This window comes from Mastigoproctus giganteus, chromosome 7 (genome assembly GCF_048544385.1).
Source record: "Mastigoproctus giganteus isolate SK-2022 chromosome 7, ASM4854438v1, whole genome shotgun sequence".
NCBI classification, from domain to species: Eukaryota; Metazoa; Arthropoda; class Arachnida; order Uropygi; family Thelyphonidae; genus Mastigoproctus; species Mastigoproctus giganteus.
In genome coordinates this window covers 190,054,669-190,072,781 of record NC_143581.1, presented here as the reverse complement: position 1 = coordinate 190,072,781, position 18,113 = coordinate 190,054,669, and the positions used below count along the sequence as shown (strand labels likewise).

At 33.6% G+C, this 18,113-nt stretch overlaps 2 protein-coding genes across 3 annotated transcripts in view; one reads left to right on the top strand and one right to left on the bottom strand.

Annotated features, from left to right (window-relative positions):
* The window catches only part of Nurf-38 (Inorganic pyrophosphatase Nurf-38), a 126,368-nt gene extending 124,782 nt beyond the window's left edge, over positions 1-1,586 (top strand). For both annotated transcript variants that reach the window (XM_090377315.1, XM_090377316.1), the window contains one exon: positions 1,388-1,586. In XM_090377315.1, coding sequence (XP_090233441.1) covers positions 1,388-1,419 — 32 coding nt within the window. In that variant the 3' untranslated portion in view covers positions 1,420-1,586. The remainder of the gene's footprint in view (positions 1-1,387) is intronic.
* Positions 1,587-10,380: 8,794 nt separating this feature from the next.
* The window catches only part of LOC150083486 (zinc finger CCHC domain-containing protein 7-like), a 98,307-nt gene continuing 90,574 nt past the window's right edge, over positions 10,381-18,113 (bottom strand). The window contains exons 8-9 of the mRNA XM_090377314.1: positions 14,866-15,244; positions 10,381-10,488 (exon numbers count right to left, since the gene is read on the bottom strand). Coding sequence (XP_090233440.1) covers positions 14,898-15,244 — 347 coding nt within the window. The 3' untranslated portion in view covers positions 10,381-10,488; positions 14,866-14,897. The remainder of the gene's footprint in view (positions 10,489-14,865; positions 15,245-18,113) is intronic.

Genomic DNA, 18,113 nt, shown 5'->3' with positions numbered 1-18,113 from the left:
TATGTAAATATGTATGTTGTCTGTCATCGAGGAGGATAAATTATGTCGACTCAGAAGTCTTCTAAGATCTCTCCTGAGATCTCAGAAGACTTCTGGCAGAATAGAGAGATATGTTTGAGTTTTGATTCTCTCTTTTATTAGTATTCCTTGCGCTGCTTCGTTGCTTCTTAATAAGTAACATACGTTACACTGGACCTTATACTTTTGTTGTTTTACCTTTCTATTTCTTCCATATTCATGAGCATGCAGTACATCCCCTCCCCTCACAATTTGAACGGCTTAGTGCATTCATTGTTCTCATGATCCACTTCTTGAACAGATTGAAAAAAATCACAAAAAAAAAACTTGACTCTGAGCATGGTTACGTTTGGTACTTGAAACAGCGTATTATGTTGATGCATTTCCTCACTTGGCAGTTTTACGCTAACTGATATTTGAGGGGTGTTTAAACATGTGTATAACATTTCTGTTGAGCATCATGTTTACTTTTCTCTTTATGGAGGAATATTTCCTGGTTTTTGAGTTCTTTGATAATTGCACTGCTGGGGTTATGCCTTCCATGTAAAAGAAGTAATTGTAAAACTGAAACATTTGTATTACTTTTTTTTTTTTTTGTTGTTGTTGCCTCTAAGTAAGGTGGAGATTGTAAGCTTCTGCTACTTTGTCCAGACTCTACTTCATTAAAATTCACATTATGAAATGTGAATTTTTAAATATCTAAAACCGTGACTAGTAGTATCTAATTGAAAAGGAAAATGGAACCCACTTTCGTCTCAATATTCATTGAGAAGGCAGTGTGTTCCATTTTCCTTTTCAATTAGATATGGTCGTCACAGCTCATGGTGTCTTGTTAATGATATACAGGAATTTTTCTAGCAGGGATAAGGAGGTGATTATCCCCTTGTATAAAGCAATGGTAAAGCCACACATTGAGTACTGCATACAGGTCTGGAGGCCTCATCTTAGGAGGGATGTAGAGCTACTGGAACGAGTACAGAGAAGGGCAAAGAGATTGGTAAGGGGAACAAAGGTTGCTCTTACCAAGAATGACTTAAATTCTGCAAATTGCAAGAATCACTTTTGCCTCTGCCTGCAGCCACCCATATTTTATAAGCCACACTGTCTTATCTGTCAATTTTCTTAACACCATAAAAGCAGCAAAAAAAAAAAAAAAAAGCCCAGTCACTGCAGGATTAAAAGTTCACTGATAATAATGCTTTTGAAGAGTATGCAGCTTGAAATTCTCTCATGAATATTATACATTTTTTATATATCAGTTACATATATTATCATATTAGTACTAAAATGCTTCTGAGATATTTTGTGTGATTCATGCACTTTAACAGAAACAGATGTCTAAATAAATGTTTATATTATTTTCTTTCAGTGGATAAATGGCATTATGTGCACTTGAAATGAAAAGAGGTCAGCCAAAAGTTTCATCAGGAAAAGTGTTCAAGCTCTCTATGACAGCATCATGTAAAATTCCCCTTGATTTATTTACAAGAGATCTGTACTAAAGCACAATTTTTGTTGTAGATGGTTCAGTTATTTTACTGGTTAATATACAAGACAATATGCACCAATTTACATTGTCCATGTCTACATACAAATATTTTTACTGTTTTCATTTCACCTCCAACTTTTAGAGAAACCATCATACACATGTGTATACTTTTAAGAATAAGTTACCTCTAAAAATGAAGGAATCCTAGGATATATATTAACTCTGATCACAGTTCAACATTCTTTACCAGATATTTTAGATTACAGTCAATACTTCGCAATAATTTAAAGATTCCCAATTGTGAATATAGTTAAAATGCTGAATTGTATGCACATGTTCACACAAATTTCATGATTTGTCAATTGTTTACTGGTGAACCACTGTTGCCATGAACTTTCACAACACTACAAAATACTGTTTTGGTGGTCTGCAATCACATTAAATTGTTGACCTAAACCAGTTAAACCTTCTGACCAGGTGAGAAAAAACTCCCATCACTATACAGACTGAGTCAATCAGACCTGGGGAGGGGGGGGAATAAACTAATATTTCAACCTTGATAAAAGATATCCACTTCTAAAATATTTGATTTTACACATTACCTAAAACATGGTAATCTTCCACTGTTTTTACCTCTGAGATTTTACTTCATGGTTTACAATATTGTTCAGCACAAAAAAGTACTTAAAAAAAAATTACATCCTTCAATTCATGGTATTTATATTGACTGTCAGTGATATTATTCTGTGCAGTCTATACTAATCATTCTAGCTTGTGTCACACACTTTACATTTCTGTTATCAAAGTCCATTAAAGTAAGGGTAGAGTAAGAACTACAGCATTTAAAAATCAGATACACAGAAATTGCAATAAACAACTCTTTCACTTTTACATGACATCACTGTCTGGGTTGCAGACTGCAACAAAGAAGGTACCAGTATATTACACCTAAACCAAAGGCAACTCACAAATAATTTATACAGTGGGCAGAAAGGTACCAGGATTACCTACAAAAGTCTGCATAAAATGATTAATGGGCAAACAAAAAATATGAATGCAGGGATCTGTCAGACCAGCCCAGTAACTGCAGAGCCTGATAATAATGTATGCAGCTTGAAATTCTGTCATGAATATTATACATTTAACAAAGGTTACGTAATAACTAATATCTCATACTATCATAAACATTACTGAACAAGGCGAAACCCTCTTAAGTCATTCTAAAAACCAAACATTTGAACTTTATAGTCAGGATAACACCTTGAATAGGCTTTTCTTAGATTCAACTGTATATATGTTGTTGTTTGGTTTTTAGGAGCATTAGCAACTAAGGCCATATTGCTCCGGAATATGCGGTGGTCATTCCCTGACCTTTCCGCATCCTCCGTATTTGGTGGTGACGGGCTCGAACCCCGGTCTAATCAAGAAGCGTGTGGTATGCACTGCTGCTCCTTCCCACCTGGCTACGGAGGCGCCACAACTGTATATATGAAGGACAATTTAAATATTCTTTGATATTTTTTTTTATTTGGTTTTTTTTTCCTTCGTACAACCTGTGCAAAAAAGTAAAGAATAATATTCCCCCATGCTTCTGCCCCTTTTCTAAATAATCAATAGCAAATCCTTAGAATCTCAGAAGAATAATGCCTTTTGCCTTGTCAGATGAAGAGGACTACAACTTTTCTTTTCCCTCCAGCAGAATGTCATGTTCTATTGGAAACCTGTGTCAAAACCATTTTTGGTTAGGTGTTACAAGTTTGTGGACCCAAAATTGTAATCCAAACTGTCTTCATTCCTAGGACACTACTCAGATTATAATTGCACTCATTTGTGTGACCTCTTAAGCATACAGCTACATAAAGGATGGGCAGTTTTCTATCTTCCATTATCATCACATGGATCCAATTGACAATTTTAGTTGTGCCAATACATCAAAGCCTCCCACAACTTGCATCATCTTTTAGGTCAGTGTTTCTCAACCTGTGGGTCACAAAAAAAATATGGGGGGGGGAGTTGCAAAATTTTTGATAAAGCACAAGGATTACTTTAAAAATAACATAATATAGTAATAGATAAGTACTTTTTCTACTCTGGATATAAAAAATTGAAAAACCAAAGCAATGCATTCATTCTTCAATGTCAGTATATACAACTTATTAAATGATGGACCGTGAGAGAAGCATTATTCTTGACTATCGTTGCCACCATGCTGGAATTCAGATATCAAACTCTACTGTTGCATAAAATGAGCATCATCGCCTAACATATGATGTGTTCTTGGGTGTTAGCCCTTTCTTACAATGATACTCAACCAGTGCAATTCTGGATTTTTTTGTTTTCAGCTTTCTCCTGACATCATCACCATACTATACAGAAAGTATGTTATTTTACAGCCTTCAAATTTGTGATTAAACAAAGAAACATTATACACACCATATTTAAGAATTGTAAATTTTTGTTGGTTTAGTTAGGCCCCAAACTTCTCAGCCACCTCACATGCCAGTATACTAGTTAATGCAACCATCCTAACATTAAAATATAGTTTCCTGCTATTGGGTAAGCTAGCTGTAAACACAATGTAACTTTTTAATGGATGGATATATTAAGTTTCATTAAAAATATAAACAAATACTTTTACTTCCATTTTTACTGGAAAATGGAATTTTTACTTAAAATGCCAAGCAGTTTAATGAAAACCAAGAAAAATATAATTTGAATAAAAATAGTTTATTAAAAATTGCAATGAAAGCAAGTATTATAAAAAACCTTCTTATAGTGAAAAGTTGTAAGGCAAATAACCCACCATGAAAGTGCCAGCAAAAGGCTAATATGTAAATTGACAATTTCACCAATATTAGCAAAACCTTTTACATTTTTTAGACACCAGAAAGTGATTTTAATAGGTTTTAAAACTGACAAAAAAAAAAGATAATTTCAACAATAAAGAAACTAAAGGAATATTTTGTGAAAATTGAACTTGTAGACTCCCAATTTTCCAGGATAGACAGTAAAAATAAAATCCTAGATAACTGATTTCCTGGTTAATCCAAAAATGTTCAGTAATGTACTTAAAAAATATGGCGATAGATAAAAGAACAAAAAAACTTACCACGGTTTTCAAACTTTTGAATAATTTAGTTTTTGTTCAACTGAAAGCACAACTCTTGAGTTTACCCATCATTTTTGTGATTTCTAAACAAAAATATTTACTATAAAAAAAAACAAAAAAAAAAAAAAAAAATTGAAACTCCTGACATAAAACAAAATTTGTCTTTTTGTGGTGCAAGGGAACACAACAGTCCATGCAACGCACTAAAAAAAACTAAACGTTTGATCACTTTCTATTGTTTTTTGAGCGGTAGATGTGAAGGCAGCAGGGGGTTGCAGGATAATAGGTACATTCATCTCCTAATTACTTATAACACTGCTTCTTGTCACTTATATATGACTTGCAAAACATGTTTATACATGTTTTTAAAATGAATGTCTATGGCAGCAGCTCCCAAACTGTGTGACAGGGCACCTCAGCGAACTGACAGGGGTGCGGTGGGATATTTTAAATTTGAGAGAACCACAGTGATACTCTACCAGGCACTGCATGAACTACTAGCTCAAGGTAGTTCACAGTTTCAACTTTACTTATTAATTTGTTTGGACCTAACTACTTAATAAGCTACTGTTAGGTATTTATTTTGGCCTAGGGGCACCATGAAAAAATTACTGAGACGCTAAGGGCACCGAGAAAGTTTGGGAACCTCTGGTTTATGGTATTGTAATTGGCTGCAAAAAAAAAAAAAAACTTGAAGCTAGATATTTTAGACAAAGTCCTGATCTCTTCAAGCAGTTGGTAATCAGTCAGGAACTCCTCACTGATTAATTCCCCACCCCACATTCATTACAAGATAAAAATCTGGTAAAAACTCCTGATTAACTGGGGTAGGTGGGAAATAAATTTTCTTAGACACTTGTAAATATGACAAAATTTAAATTGTTTACATTTTATAAAGTTCCTGTAAGACTTGATTTCTCAGAAACTTCATTCCCGGTGTTGCTTTCTATCAGCTAGCAAACTAGTCAAAATTCAATTACCTTTCAGTTTTACTGTTGTATAGATAATTTTAGCATTCTTAAGTTTTTTTTATTTGCATCTTGGAGCATCCATCATGTTAAAACAAAATATTGCACCACTTTTATAAAAGTATACCGTAGTGTGAGAAGGTATGATAAAATTAATGTGCATGTTATTTTTTGAAAAATAAAACTAATTGGTACTACATTTATGTAGTACCAATCATTGCAAGCATCATCTTTTTAGAGAGCAGTGTCTCCTTGTTTTCCCTCACAGTTGAATTACAATGCATTAAAGAATGTTAAAATTATCAATACAACAGAAACTGAAAGATAACTGAATTTTGATTAGAGTTTGCTAGCTGACAGAAAGCAACACTGCAAATGAAGTTTCTGAGAAATCAAGAATCTTATCTTACAGGAACTTCATAAAATGTAAACTAGATAGTATGAATCAGAGCTGTAATACTCAATATGTTCTACATTGATAATAATATTAGTAAAATAATAAGAGGAGTTTACCTCAATATAGTACGTAGAACACTTCCGTATAATACCCTCCAGAAATTAAAACGGAAAAACTGAAAAAAATTGACAACTTACCGGTACATTAGAGTAAAATATAAATAATTAAATAATCAATTTAAAATCAAATTAATGCAATTAAAAGAATCTAACGAAAATATTCAAAACGATTTTCCTTCCTTATTGAGTAAGCTCTGATTCATAAAAGGAAAATCGTTTTGAATATTTTCGTTAGATTCTTTTAATTGCATTAATTTGATTTTTAATTGTTTTAAATTGATTTGAATTGTGTTAAATTAATTATTTAATTATTTATATTTTACTCTAATGTACCGGTAAGTTGTCGGTTTTTTTCAGTTTTTCCATTTTAATTTCTAGAGGGTATCATACGGAAGTGTTCTACGTACTATATTGAGGTAAACTCCTCATTATTTTACTAATAAAATGTAAACAGACATCTGTAATAGATTGTGTTTCTTTTTGTTATTCAACTTACCTTAGGCTGTAGACTCCAGCTAATTGAAGTTTCCTCTATAATACTGATGAGTGTATCTAAGGGAAGATGCACAAATAAATTCGCCCATTGCACTACTTATTAGATCTGTCCCTTCCATGATTTATGGAAGAATTGTTAAACTGTCACGTTCTTTTAACAAGAGACTGGACTGAACCACATATATGTAATAAAAAATAAAAAAAAAACATGGACACAGATTGTAAAATTTTAGTACACATCAAGATATTAAACAAATCTCAACATGAAATTGTGCACATAATTTAATTTGAAAATGTTACCAGCTGTGTATATGGTGGCCTGACATTTCAATTTCTTTTGGTTCACTGGTAAGTATATAATGAAGTTACACTGTTTTACAATTCATTGGTCATTTTGGATTTGAACTACAACAACTATGGGCACAAGCAGGACCAGATTTAAACTTGTTGTGGCCCTAAGCTATAACATATATTTGGCCCTTCTCTCTTACAGTTCACCTGTCAAAATATTTAAAAAGGATTTTTTAAGATGGACTGAGGCCCCAAGCTGTAGCTTTTTTAGTTTATATGTAAATCCAGCCCTGGGCACAAGGCACCAGTAAATCAGTTATAACTGTATATATATTCTCTGGTCAGTGTGCCTAGTTTCATACCTGCCAACTTTTAAGAACTTTAAAAATGGAAAACTTTTAGCAGAAATCCAGCTTCATTTATCTGAAAACTGTCCAGCATTGTCTGAATGGCATTCCCAAACTAATAAGTAATTAATGCATGTCATAATGCTGAAACAGGTAAATAATAGATGTTATGAAATGCAATAAACTGAATTTAAGTTCTTTAGCCCTCACCCAACCCTTCTGTTCAATTAGATAATATTCTCTATTTGTCTACAATCCACAAGCTCCTGGTTCAAGTTTACTTCAGTGACTTATGCAAATCAACTACAATAGTCATATCACAACAAATTCGAAACCTTGCCTGAAAATGCTCTTAAAATTAAACACTTGCATATTTAAGTTAACTTCACATAACCTTTTAACTACATGATCACCAGTAACAAGAGTGCACTAAATTCTACAAGTGGCTGTTGCTCCTTGCAGAAACATAAGCAGTAAAAGTAAGATATTAAAAATTAAATCTTTATTTAAATATGGAACACTTAAAAAAAAAAAAGCAGCAACATTTTAAGACCACTGCTACTTTTTCCAGGAAATTAGCACTAAAAGTCTATTCATAGCAAGGCCTAATTTCTGCATTTTAAAATGCAGATCTATGTCAAATTTAAATTTTATTTAGCATAGATGGTCCAAATTCCACTCTACTTATTTTCACAAGGCTGGAAATACATTTGCATTCTGCACTAATGTAAGGAACAAGGATGGACAATATAACTAGATATTCTATAACATTTAAATTCCATGGATGTTGTCTATGTCCATTTTGCAACACCATCCTGTCTCAATATAACTGATGATAAACTATTCATCTGAAATTTTGCTAATTATATATTCTTCATGACTATTTATTTATTTTTTGGTAGTTAGCGCATCGGCTTCTCTGGCCATAATGCACCTCCCAAGGTTTTTGCAGTACTTTGATCCAAGTCGGGATTTGAACCTGCGACCTTTGGGTTGCCAGGCAGGCACTTTACCCACCCGGCTCTTCATGACTAAGAAACGGTTTTGTATGGTTGTTCTTTATTTAATCATGTAATGGAATAGAATTTTTTTTTGTTAGAACAGCCTAAGGCTACAACCTGATTTCTCCCATTGTTACAGTTCTGTCTTTCCTTTTCAGATTTGGACTCTATTTTGTTTTCACTTTCTCAGACAACTTCTAATAATCACTCTTCACTACTGCAACACCATTCTTGTAACCTACCATGACGGCAGCAGCACTGTCAACACAGAATATTATGTAATGTTCAAACAGTTACATGATATTCTGTGTATTTTTTAGTGTTTAAACTGATATCCCATATTAGCATTAGTAGAGGCATATAATGCAAGAAAGCAAGCTTAAGCAGCATCTGCCAAAAAATAAAAAAACCCACTTCCATTTCACCCCTCCATTCGTTCGAAATACCTGTCCAGCTGAGCCTTAAATTTATTTAGGCTATCAACTTCCACAACAAGGGGTGGAAGTCTGTTCCACCAAACCAACTACCTGCTGACTAAAGGCAAATTTCCACACATCTATCCTACATCTGTCTTTCCTCAACCTGAATTTATGCCCTCTCAGGTGATTATTCTGAGCAAGAGGAAGAATCCCATCGGCATTGAGCATGGTCAAACCATTCAAGGCTTTATACACCTCTATCAGATCACCTCGCCGATGCTTAGTCTCCAGACACTGTAATTTGCAAAACTTAGCCTTTCTTCGTAAGAGCAACCCTTTGTTCCTTTCACTAATCTTGTTGCCCTTCTCTGTACTCGTTCCAGCAGCTCTACATCCTTCTTGAAATGAGGCCTCCAGACCTGTATACAGTACTCAAGGTGTGGCCTGACCATTGCCTTATACAAGGGAATAATCACCTCCTTATCTATCCCTGCTAGAAAAATTCCTGTATATCATTGACAAGACACTATGAGCTACTCTTGCAGCCCGTCTGCACTGCTCAGAGAATATATACTTATATATATATTTCATTCAGTAGAGCCATCCCCCAAGGTGATTGTGAAAAGTAGACTAGTTACAATGCTGTACTCTATCCATATGAAACAGCAAATATTAGCATCTGTTTGTGTTGCCAATGGCTGAAATAGAAAAGGACGATCTGTTTTGCAAACTGCATAACTCTAGTGGTTATACCTGATGGCATTTCATTCAAATTGCTACTTTTGTTCTGCTCAAACCACATTTTTTGGAAATTTCCAATTTAGGAAACATTTTTCTACATAATGGACCCCGCTTGATCTGCTCCTCCTTATCACCTTATCCCTGCTAGAAAAATTCCTGTATATCATTGACAAGACACCATGAGTGTCTTGTCAATGATAAGACACTCAAGTCATTGGAAAGATTGTTTCATCAAACATGCAGTTAAAAAGAGTACTGTTCATATAACATCCGAATCAACATTTTCACTTTAACTTTTTTTTTCTTCTTGACACGTTTTTCTTCACAAATGTGTTTTTACATAAATTAAAATGAGTAATATCACTTTTCCCAACGTGATATGTTAAGGTTTTCTTTTTCTGACTTAATAGACTGATTATACCTAATGTGGAAAAGTAATGGTTCCCATCTCCATCAAGTGATGCCACCAGCAATCAGAACTCTTTGTTTAGGTGGAGAGAAGGCCCAGTTTCCATTCTGTTTTACAAGTAGTGTTAGCAATAATGCAGAACAGTCAACCATCCAGTTACTCTGTGTTGTTATTGTTTTCACTGTCTTCTGTTTTGTACTCTTAATTTTTAAATATGTTAATGGTTCTTTTAACTAGTTACATCACTATAGAACATCAATATATGTGAAAATAATCCCAATTACAATGTAGCAAAATAGTCTTTTCTTTATACTTTGTTTAAAGCAATTCTTAACATGGTAAACAATTTATGTTAGAAAACTGAAGAGACCTTTTCATTTATAGATCTTTGTATCCTTCCTCTACTGAGAGGGGGAGAAGTTGGACCACAGTACAGCCGATTTTTTTTATTTTTTAAAATGGCAGTGATTATATAAAATGTGAAAAAGTAATGATAATGCTAAAAATAAATTACCAAAAAATTTAACATGCACTTTATTTCTGCTAAGGTATATACAGATTCTACTGTACAACTGAAATGAGGCAATATAAAAATATCAACACGAGCAAGATGCAGTTTTATATATCTATATGGAACTGGTACAGGTCTGTGTCCATTAAATTATGCTTCTTTTTAAAGTCTTATCTGGAAAACATAAAAACAAAGTTAATTTGTTACCAAATTTTAGAATATTACAATATTTTAAATGACAACAAGTATTGTGTCCACACATGTAATATAACTGAGTCACATGCAAAAGCAGATTTACTTATCCTTCTACCAATATTGTTTATGCATTAATAACATTACAAAGATCTAAAATTTTGAGGAGGATTAAAAATGCTCATGAATTGGAAAAGTCTCGTTTCTGTATGTAAGCAGTCTTCTACAAAATGCATCACTTTACCATGAAGATAATCTCAACCATCTAAGTACAATATACTGTGTACATTACAATTAAATAGCAGTATATTTCTCAGGGAGGAGTGCAAGACTGAGGCAATTTTGCAGGGCACTGCTTCATTACATGTAATATGCCCAGATTTTAATAGATACAAGTATAGCTCAACGACCTTGAAAATAAACTAATCGCTGAGAGTGCATTACGTTAATCGACAGGGATGATTGGGGAGTACATACAGTACTGTACAAATAGGTTATTTGAGTTTTTGTAACAGGCTACATAATATACAGGGTGAACCATACAGTATTTTGCAATAATTGTTATTGGATCATATGCTAAAATAATATTATTGAAAATTAGTCAATTAAGTGATGAACTACAAATCCTTATCAATTGAAACAATTGTAATTTTCAGTAGTTGAAGATAAATTGTCTGCTGCATTACTGAATCTGTCAATTTCCATATCAACTTGACTTCGATTTTCTCAGTACAGGCAGTTCCTGCTTTCATCATCATCAGCCATTTTCAATCCAGCAACTTTCCAGTTTCTTCTGTTTTGTGCAATGGCTATCCATTTACTACCCACAAACTCATGAATTTTATCTGTTCATCTCCGTTGTTGGCTTCCAGGTTTTCTTCTAGCTCCTCTTGGGTACCATTCTGTTATTTTCTTAGTCCATCTGTCATCATGTCTTTGAACTGTGTGTGTGTCCTGCCCAAGACCATTTTAGTTCTTTAGTTTTGATAAGAATGTCCTTTACTTGAGTTTGCTGGCTAATCCATGAGTTTTTCTTATCTAACAGTCTGATTCCCAATATAATTTGTTCCACTCTTTACTGTGTCATTCTCTGCTTCTCTTCCATTCTTTTGATGAACGCCCAAGTTTTACTTCCATAAGCCATGGTGGGAGTATACATTGGTTTGGGCACCTCTGTTGGCAGAAGCAGCAGCGAGTAGCACACGCTTCTTGATTAGATGGGGGTTCAAGCCCGTGACCACCAAATACGGAGGATGCGGAAAGGTCAGGGAATGACCACTGCATATCCCCGGAGCAATATGGCCTTAGTTGATAATGCTCCTAAAAACCAAACAACAAACAATACATGGGTTCGTTATTTTGTGTTTCAGACAAATTGGGATATTGCTCCTCATTATGACTATATTTCCTGAATGCTATCCATCCAAAATTTATTCTTCTCTTGATTTCCAGCCATTTATCATTATCACAGCCAATGACTTGTCTCAGATAAGTACGACTCCACCTTTTCAATTACTGCTTCTTCAATCATTACGTCCCTTTCTGTGGCATATTTGTTCATCATTACTTTTGTTTTAGCCATATTCATCTTTAGTCCAAAATCCTTACTAACTGTGCATAACTAAGATTTTCCTTTAATTCTTTAAGATCGTGGCTTATGACCACAATGTCATCTGCAAATCATAAATGGTTTAGGTACTCTCCATTCACATTGGCTCCTTTGTGCAACCAGTCTAATTTGAAAACTTCGGAAATATTGTGTCACCTTGTCGAACTCCTTTCTCAATTTTAAATTTCCTACCGTCTTTGTCTAGTCTAATAAAGGAGGTAGCGTTCTCATATATTTTCTTCAAAATCATAATGTATGGGGTATCTATACCTTGTCTTTCCAGTGCCTGAAACATTGCTTTATGCTGTATGGAGTCAAATGCCTTTTCATAATCCACAACTGCCAGGCATAATGGTGTTTTATATTCATTTGCTTTCTACATTAGCTGCAATATTACGTGAAGGCGATCTATAGTCGAGGATCCTGTCCTAAAGCCAGCTTGCTCTTTCGGTTGATTCTCATCAAGTCTTTTTTCTAGTTCCCGCTTTATGAGTTATAAAATCAAGTATCAACAAAATTGAAAATATAAACATTGATTGCAATCAATCAATGCTAAACATTTATAAATATGGCATTTCAAACCACACACGTAGCTATACAACACAGTACTACGTACTAGTTTGTTCAGGAAGATGAGAGCATCTCATTGACTCATATCATAAAGCAGTTAACATGCTGACATTACAAAGAGTGGTTGTGTTGCTCTTCATTTTCACTGTCTTGTCTTATTTCAAATTTATCCAGCTTATTAAGGGGAATAAATTTGAAAGGCCATCCCATGTGTGTATTCTGAGCGAGACGAAGAAATTCCATCAGCACTGAGCTTACTCAATCCATCCAAGGACTTAAACACCTTAATCAGATCTTTTCGCAGATATCTAGTCTTAAAACAATACAATTTCCAAAACTGAAGCCTTTGTTGGCAAGGGCATCATTTTTCTCTCCTCACCAATCTTGTTTATCTTCTCTGCACCCGTTACAACAGATTCACATTTTTCCTAAAATGAGGCTTCTAGAATTTTGAAGGATTTAATGAACCAGCAAAGCTTTTCAACACACAGAAAAAGCAACTGAGATTTTTCAAACCACAAGAATCAAATTTCGAGCACACTAAAATAGTTGCTATAGATTAAAAAAAAATGCTTATACACGCTATTGTGAAATTTATAAAGAAAAGAGAACACTGAAATTTATAAATAAAAGAGAAGAGTGACACTTGAAGCATTTCTGAAGAAGATGACGACTCCTTGTGCCTCCAACAAACTGACGAGTTCCAAACCAGTAATGAATGACGAACCATCAACGAGTGTGCACTTCATCGATAATGATGAAGAAAAAACATTCTTTAACATTTGTATGCCATAATTAAACACACAGGACATTGCCGCAGTCCACTGCACTCAACAGTAACAGCAAACTGATGCAGTAAATTCAAAGGCATAAAGGATAACTAGCTTTTAGGTTCTGTTCCTCTATGTGGGGGTGTTTGTTTGACATGTGTGATTTTTTTTTTTTTTTTTTTTGCATTTTTTGACTGTGTGACTTTTTTTTATTTTGATTGGAGCTGTTTTATGTAAAATAAGTCAGGCACTTCTGCATGTTACTGCTTCATTTCATGGAAAATTTTTACAGCCCACTGCACTCTGTCAGCTTTGGCAAAGTGATTACAATTAGCAGTGTCAGTCTGTTACCAAGTGAATAAGACAACCTAACTTTTGAAAAAAAAAAAAAAAATGTATCCTCTTAATGCCATCAGAAAAATTTGACATTTCAATTACATATCAGCTGTTACTGCTGAGCCCAGTGGGCTGTTAACACATACAGAGGAAAAGCCAACTCCAATTAAAAACAAAAAGCCACACACTGTTTGGATATTTTTTTTAACAAGGCCTAGAATACAGAAACAAATGCTAAAAGCTAGGTATCCTGTTATGCCATGAGTGAAAAAAAAAAAATCACTAACTGCTAAAATAAAATGAACAGTGGAAACAAATCTCCTGCCAATAAAAGTTATGGACAGGTGGGTGTAACAGCAAAAGTCCCCAAGATAGACAAATAGGGGAAGCAATGCTAATTAAAGGCTAGACATTGTGGGAACCTCTTCAGAGGGCTCCTCTTCCTGCATAATGTTTCTATTCAAAAATTCAGGTAATCATAGAGAGATGGTCATTGATTTAGGTTATGAACTGCACACCTACCCTATTCTTCAGATTACTACCAGTTTCCTAAACTGAAAAACACATTTGAAAAGATGATGCTTTAGGATGACTTGACTGCATATTCATGCAGTCAATGAGTGCTGAGAGAACCAAGACAATGGTTCTATGTAAGCAGCTTAGATGAAAGAGAGAGAGAACTGCATCAAGTATGAGTTCCTTGAGGAATAAATGCTAACTTAGATGACTGAATTAGATGTTGACTATATTTTATTTTCCTTTTACAGTTTGGCTTTCTTTTTTTATTAACTGTTTTTCTGCAAACAGTAACATTTTCTTTTCAAAAGGATTGTCAACTCATTTAGATGCAATTCCTATTTCATCAGTCTTCTTGGTTTAAAAAATATCACAATAGCAATTATTTAAAACTTGGGGTCATATTATTATCCTTTCCTATAAAATTCATAATACAAGTTTAGCAATATGAATCGTTATCAGATAGTTTCATTCTTTCTATAGTAAGGCCCAAAACTTTAAAATATTTCCCTTCCACATATGTAATTCATGTAAACAGATTAATTATAAAATTCTTACCTTGAAAACTTAAGAGCTGTTTGCTGCATTTTTCAACTTCGTGTTATAGGATTTAGCTTCCTCCACTTATATAGCTGATTACCTTTGCATTTACTCTTTTTGGGGTTGAAAAATTGAGAAACATTTTTATCTAAATTGGTCTTTTGATTCTTTTTTTTCTGTTTTAATTTCCTTTTACGGTTCAGCTTTTTTTTGAGCTCTTTCTTTTTTAACTGTTTCTCAGTAAGCCACATTTTCTTTTTAATAGAATTTAATCTTTTAGTTTTGGTTTTGGATGAGAGTGCTTCGTATACAACTTCAATGTCATCCTCATCGGTCTTCTTAGTTTCCGAAATGTCACTATTGCAATTATTTGAACTTGGTTTCACACATTTTTTTCCTGTAAAATTAAAAATAACAAGTTTAATAGTAAAATTAAATTATAATTTTCAAACTATAACACCACAATAAAAAAATTCAATATCACACAGTCAATTTTTTTTAATCTTTTTTAGATAAAAATTATTGCAATGATACATTTTTATATGGCCACACATTTTAAAGACCATAACTATATTTAACCCTTTGCAATCCAATATCACATCAGATGCACTCTTCTGTTTTACCAATTATATAGCTTATTTTCTGGTTCTTCTGATGTAATTATTGAACTGCCTTCTATTTATACTTCATAAAAACAATTTGAGGAACTAACTGAATGTTTACATTTAAATGTTAACAGCCAATGGCTATAGTTTTTCTTTATTTTTATTGTTCACCGTGTACAGGCAGCCCCCGTATAACATGGTACTTCTACAACATGCTTTCACTCTGACACGATTGATAAATTTCAGCCATCCTCGCACAACACGGTACTTCTACAACAAGGTTTCACTCTAAACTGGTTTGAGAATTGCTGGAAATCTCGCATAACACTGTATTTTTGAGCTTTTGTGCTGGAAAAACTCTGCTATTATGTTAGATGTAATTTTCAACATTTCCATTCCTTTTTATGAATCCCTGCTGTTGACTTGCTAGTTGCTATCGCCTTCGTGATATTTTTCTAAAGCACATTTCTGGAGGTCACTACAATAAAAACAATTTGCAATTTCTAGTTTATTGGTCTTTTCTGTTAGTGCAATCAATTATAAACTCTGTCTTCTTGCATTTGCTATAGTACTGGTAGCTGGAATTCTGTGGGTTTTCTCGTTATTACGGTGAAATGTTTCCCCTTCCATGAAATATTCAATCATATAAAAAACATTAATAAATTTTCAGAAACTCATTACTCTGTATCTCACTTGTACGTGCCATGTTCTTTGTTCTTAATTGCTTATCTTTTCTGCTGTTTTAAATTTTACAACCAAAAAAAAAAAAAATGCTTAGCAGCGATGAAGAGGAAGAAAATTAAATGAACGTACATTATCTCACATATAAGTAACACAGTTTGTAAGGTAAGATGTTTCTTCAGTTATTACTACTATAAAAATTAAGTTTATGATAGTTATATGTATAAAAAAAAAATGGCATATTTTTATTAGCTTTTGGAATGTAACCCCCCTTTTCTACTGGTTCTTGGTCCCATACAGTGGCGGATTTCTGCACAGGCGCACGAGGCGCGCGCCTGGGGCCTCTTAAATAGAGGGGGCCTCAAATCTCAGGTCTTGGAAAAAAATTAAAATTATTTCATTTTTAATTTTTACACTCATCTTTATTACTGTTACTGAATAAAACTATAATTTAATATGAGAAGTTAGTAAACTCTTATGCGAATATCCCTACATATTATATGAAATATCTATGCAAACTAAGTGAATCTGAAGTAGAATACGTATTATCATTTAATGCTTAGTTGTGCCATTTTTTCATTTAAGCATTAGTTAAAATATGTATGAAAGAATTGCGCAACCAAAATGATTAAAACCGCAACACCAAATCAAGAACGCGTGCTATAGTAAAAACGTGCACGTAGAATGCACACTTTAGTGGTACCGAAAATATTTAGAGGGGGGGCCACAAAATTGAATTGTGCCTGGGGCCTCTCATGTGCTAAATCCACCACTGGTCCCATATAACACAGTTTCACATTACAAGAGATTTTGTAGGAACCAAACTACTGTATTATATGAGGGTTATCTGTATTTACTCACTGTCAGAAAGAAATTGTTTAGTCACAGCATCAACATCTTGTAAAGGCCTTTCTGATGAAGAAATTGAGAAATTGTTAGAACTTTGTCAATTTTTTTTAGATAAAATTATTGCAATGATACATTTTCATATGGCCACACATTTTAAAGACCATAACAACTACATTTAACCCTTTGCAAGTCCAATATCACATCAGATGCACTTTTCTGTTTTACCAATTATATAGCTTATTTTCTGGTTCTTCTGATGTAATTATTGAACTGCCTTCTATTTATACTTCATATAAGCAATTTGAGGAACTAACTGAATGTTTACATTCAATTGTTAACAGCCAATGGCTACAATTTTTCTTCATTTTTATTATTCACTGTGTATTTAGTCTCTGTCAGAAACAAACTGTTTAGTCACAGCATCAACATCTTGTAAAGGCCTTTCTGATAAAGAAATTGAGAAATTGTTAGAACTTTCTGATTCAAAATTTGAATAGTGAGGATGATGTTACTTTCAATCCTGACGATATACCTTGTAGCAGTGGTAAAGAAATTGATGACAACCTGTCAACCAATGCTGGCGTTGTTGTTGTTAGATTTGCTGGTGCATCAGCAACTTAAGCTATAATGCACTAATTACTGTCTGATATTTTCTTACAGGTGATAGGAGTTCAGATAAGGTGATATCTATTTATCAATTTTAGGAAAAGAAAAATGTCATCCATGTTCTCTTGATCTCCTAGGTCACAACGTAGTGGTAACTGATTGCAATTATGAAAATTAGAGGAAAAAGCTGTTTTCCGTTCTTTTTGATATTGTGGACATTCTATGATGATATGCTTTACTGTTAATGGGCATAAACAATTACTGCATTGTGGAGGGTCACTGTTTGTTAGTAGATAACTATGAGTGAGGAAAGTATGACCAATGCGTAATCTGGCTAGAATGGTTTCTTCCTTTCTGTTTTGTCTTAGGATGGAATGCTGGTGTGGAAAATTGGAATGTTTCATTTAAACATTTTCCCTTTATCATTTCAAACCACAGAGATTTTGTTTGAGTAATTCAAGTATTCCAAAAATTCAATTTGAATATTTTCAGCTTTTTTTTACTGATTCTCTATTTGAAAAAATC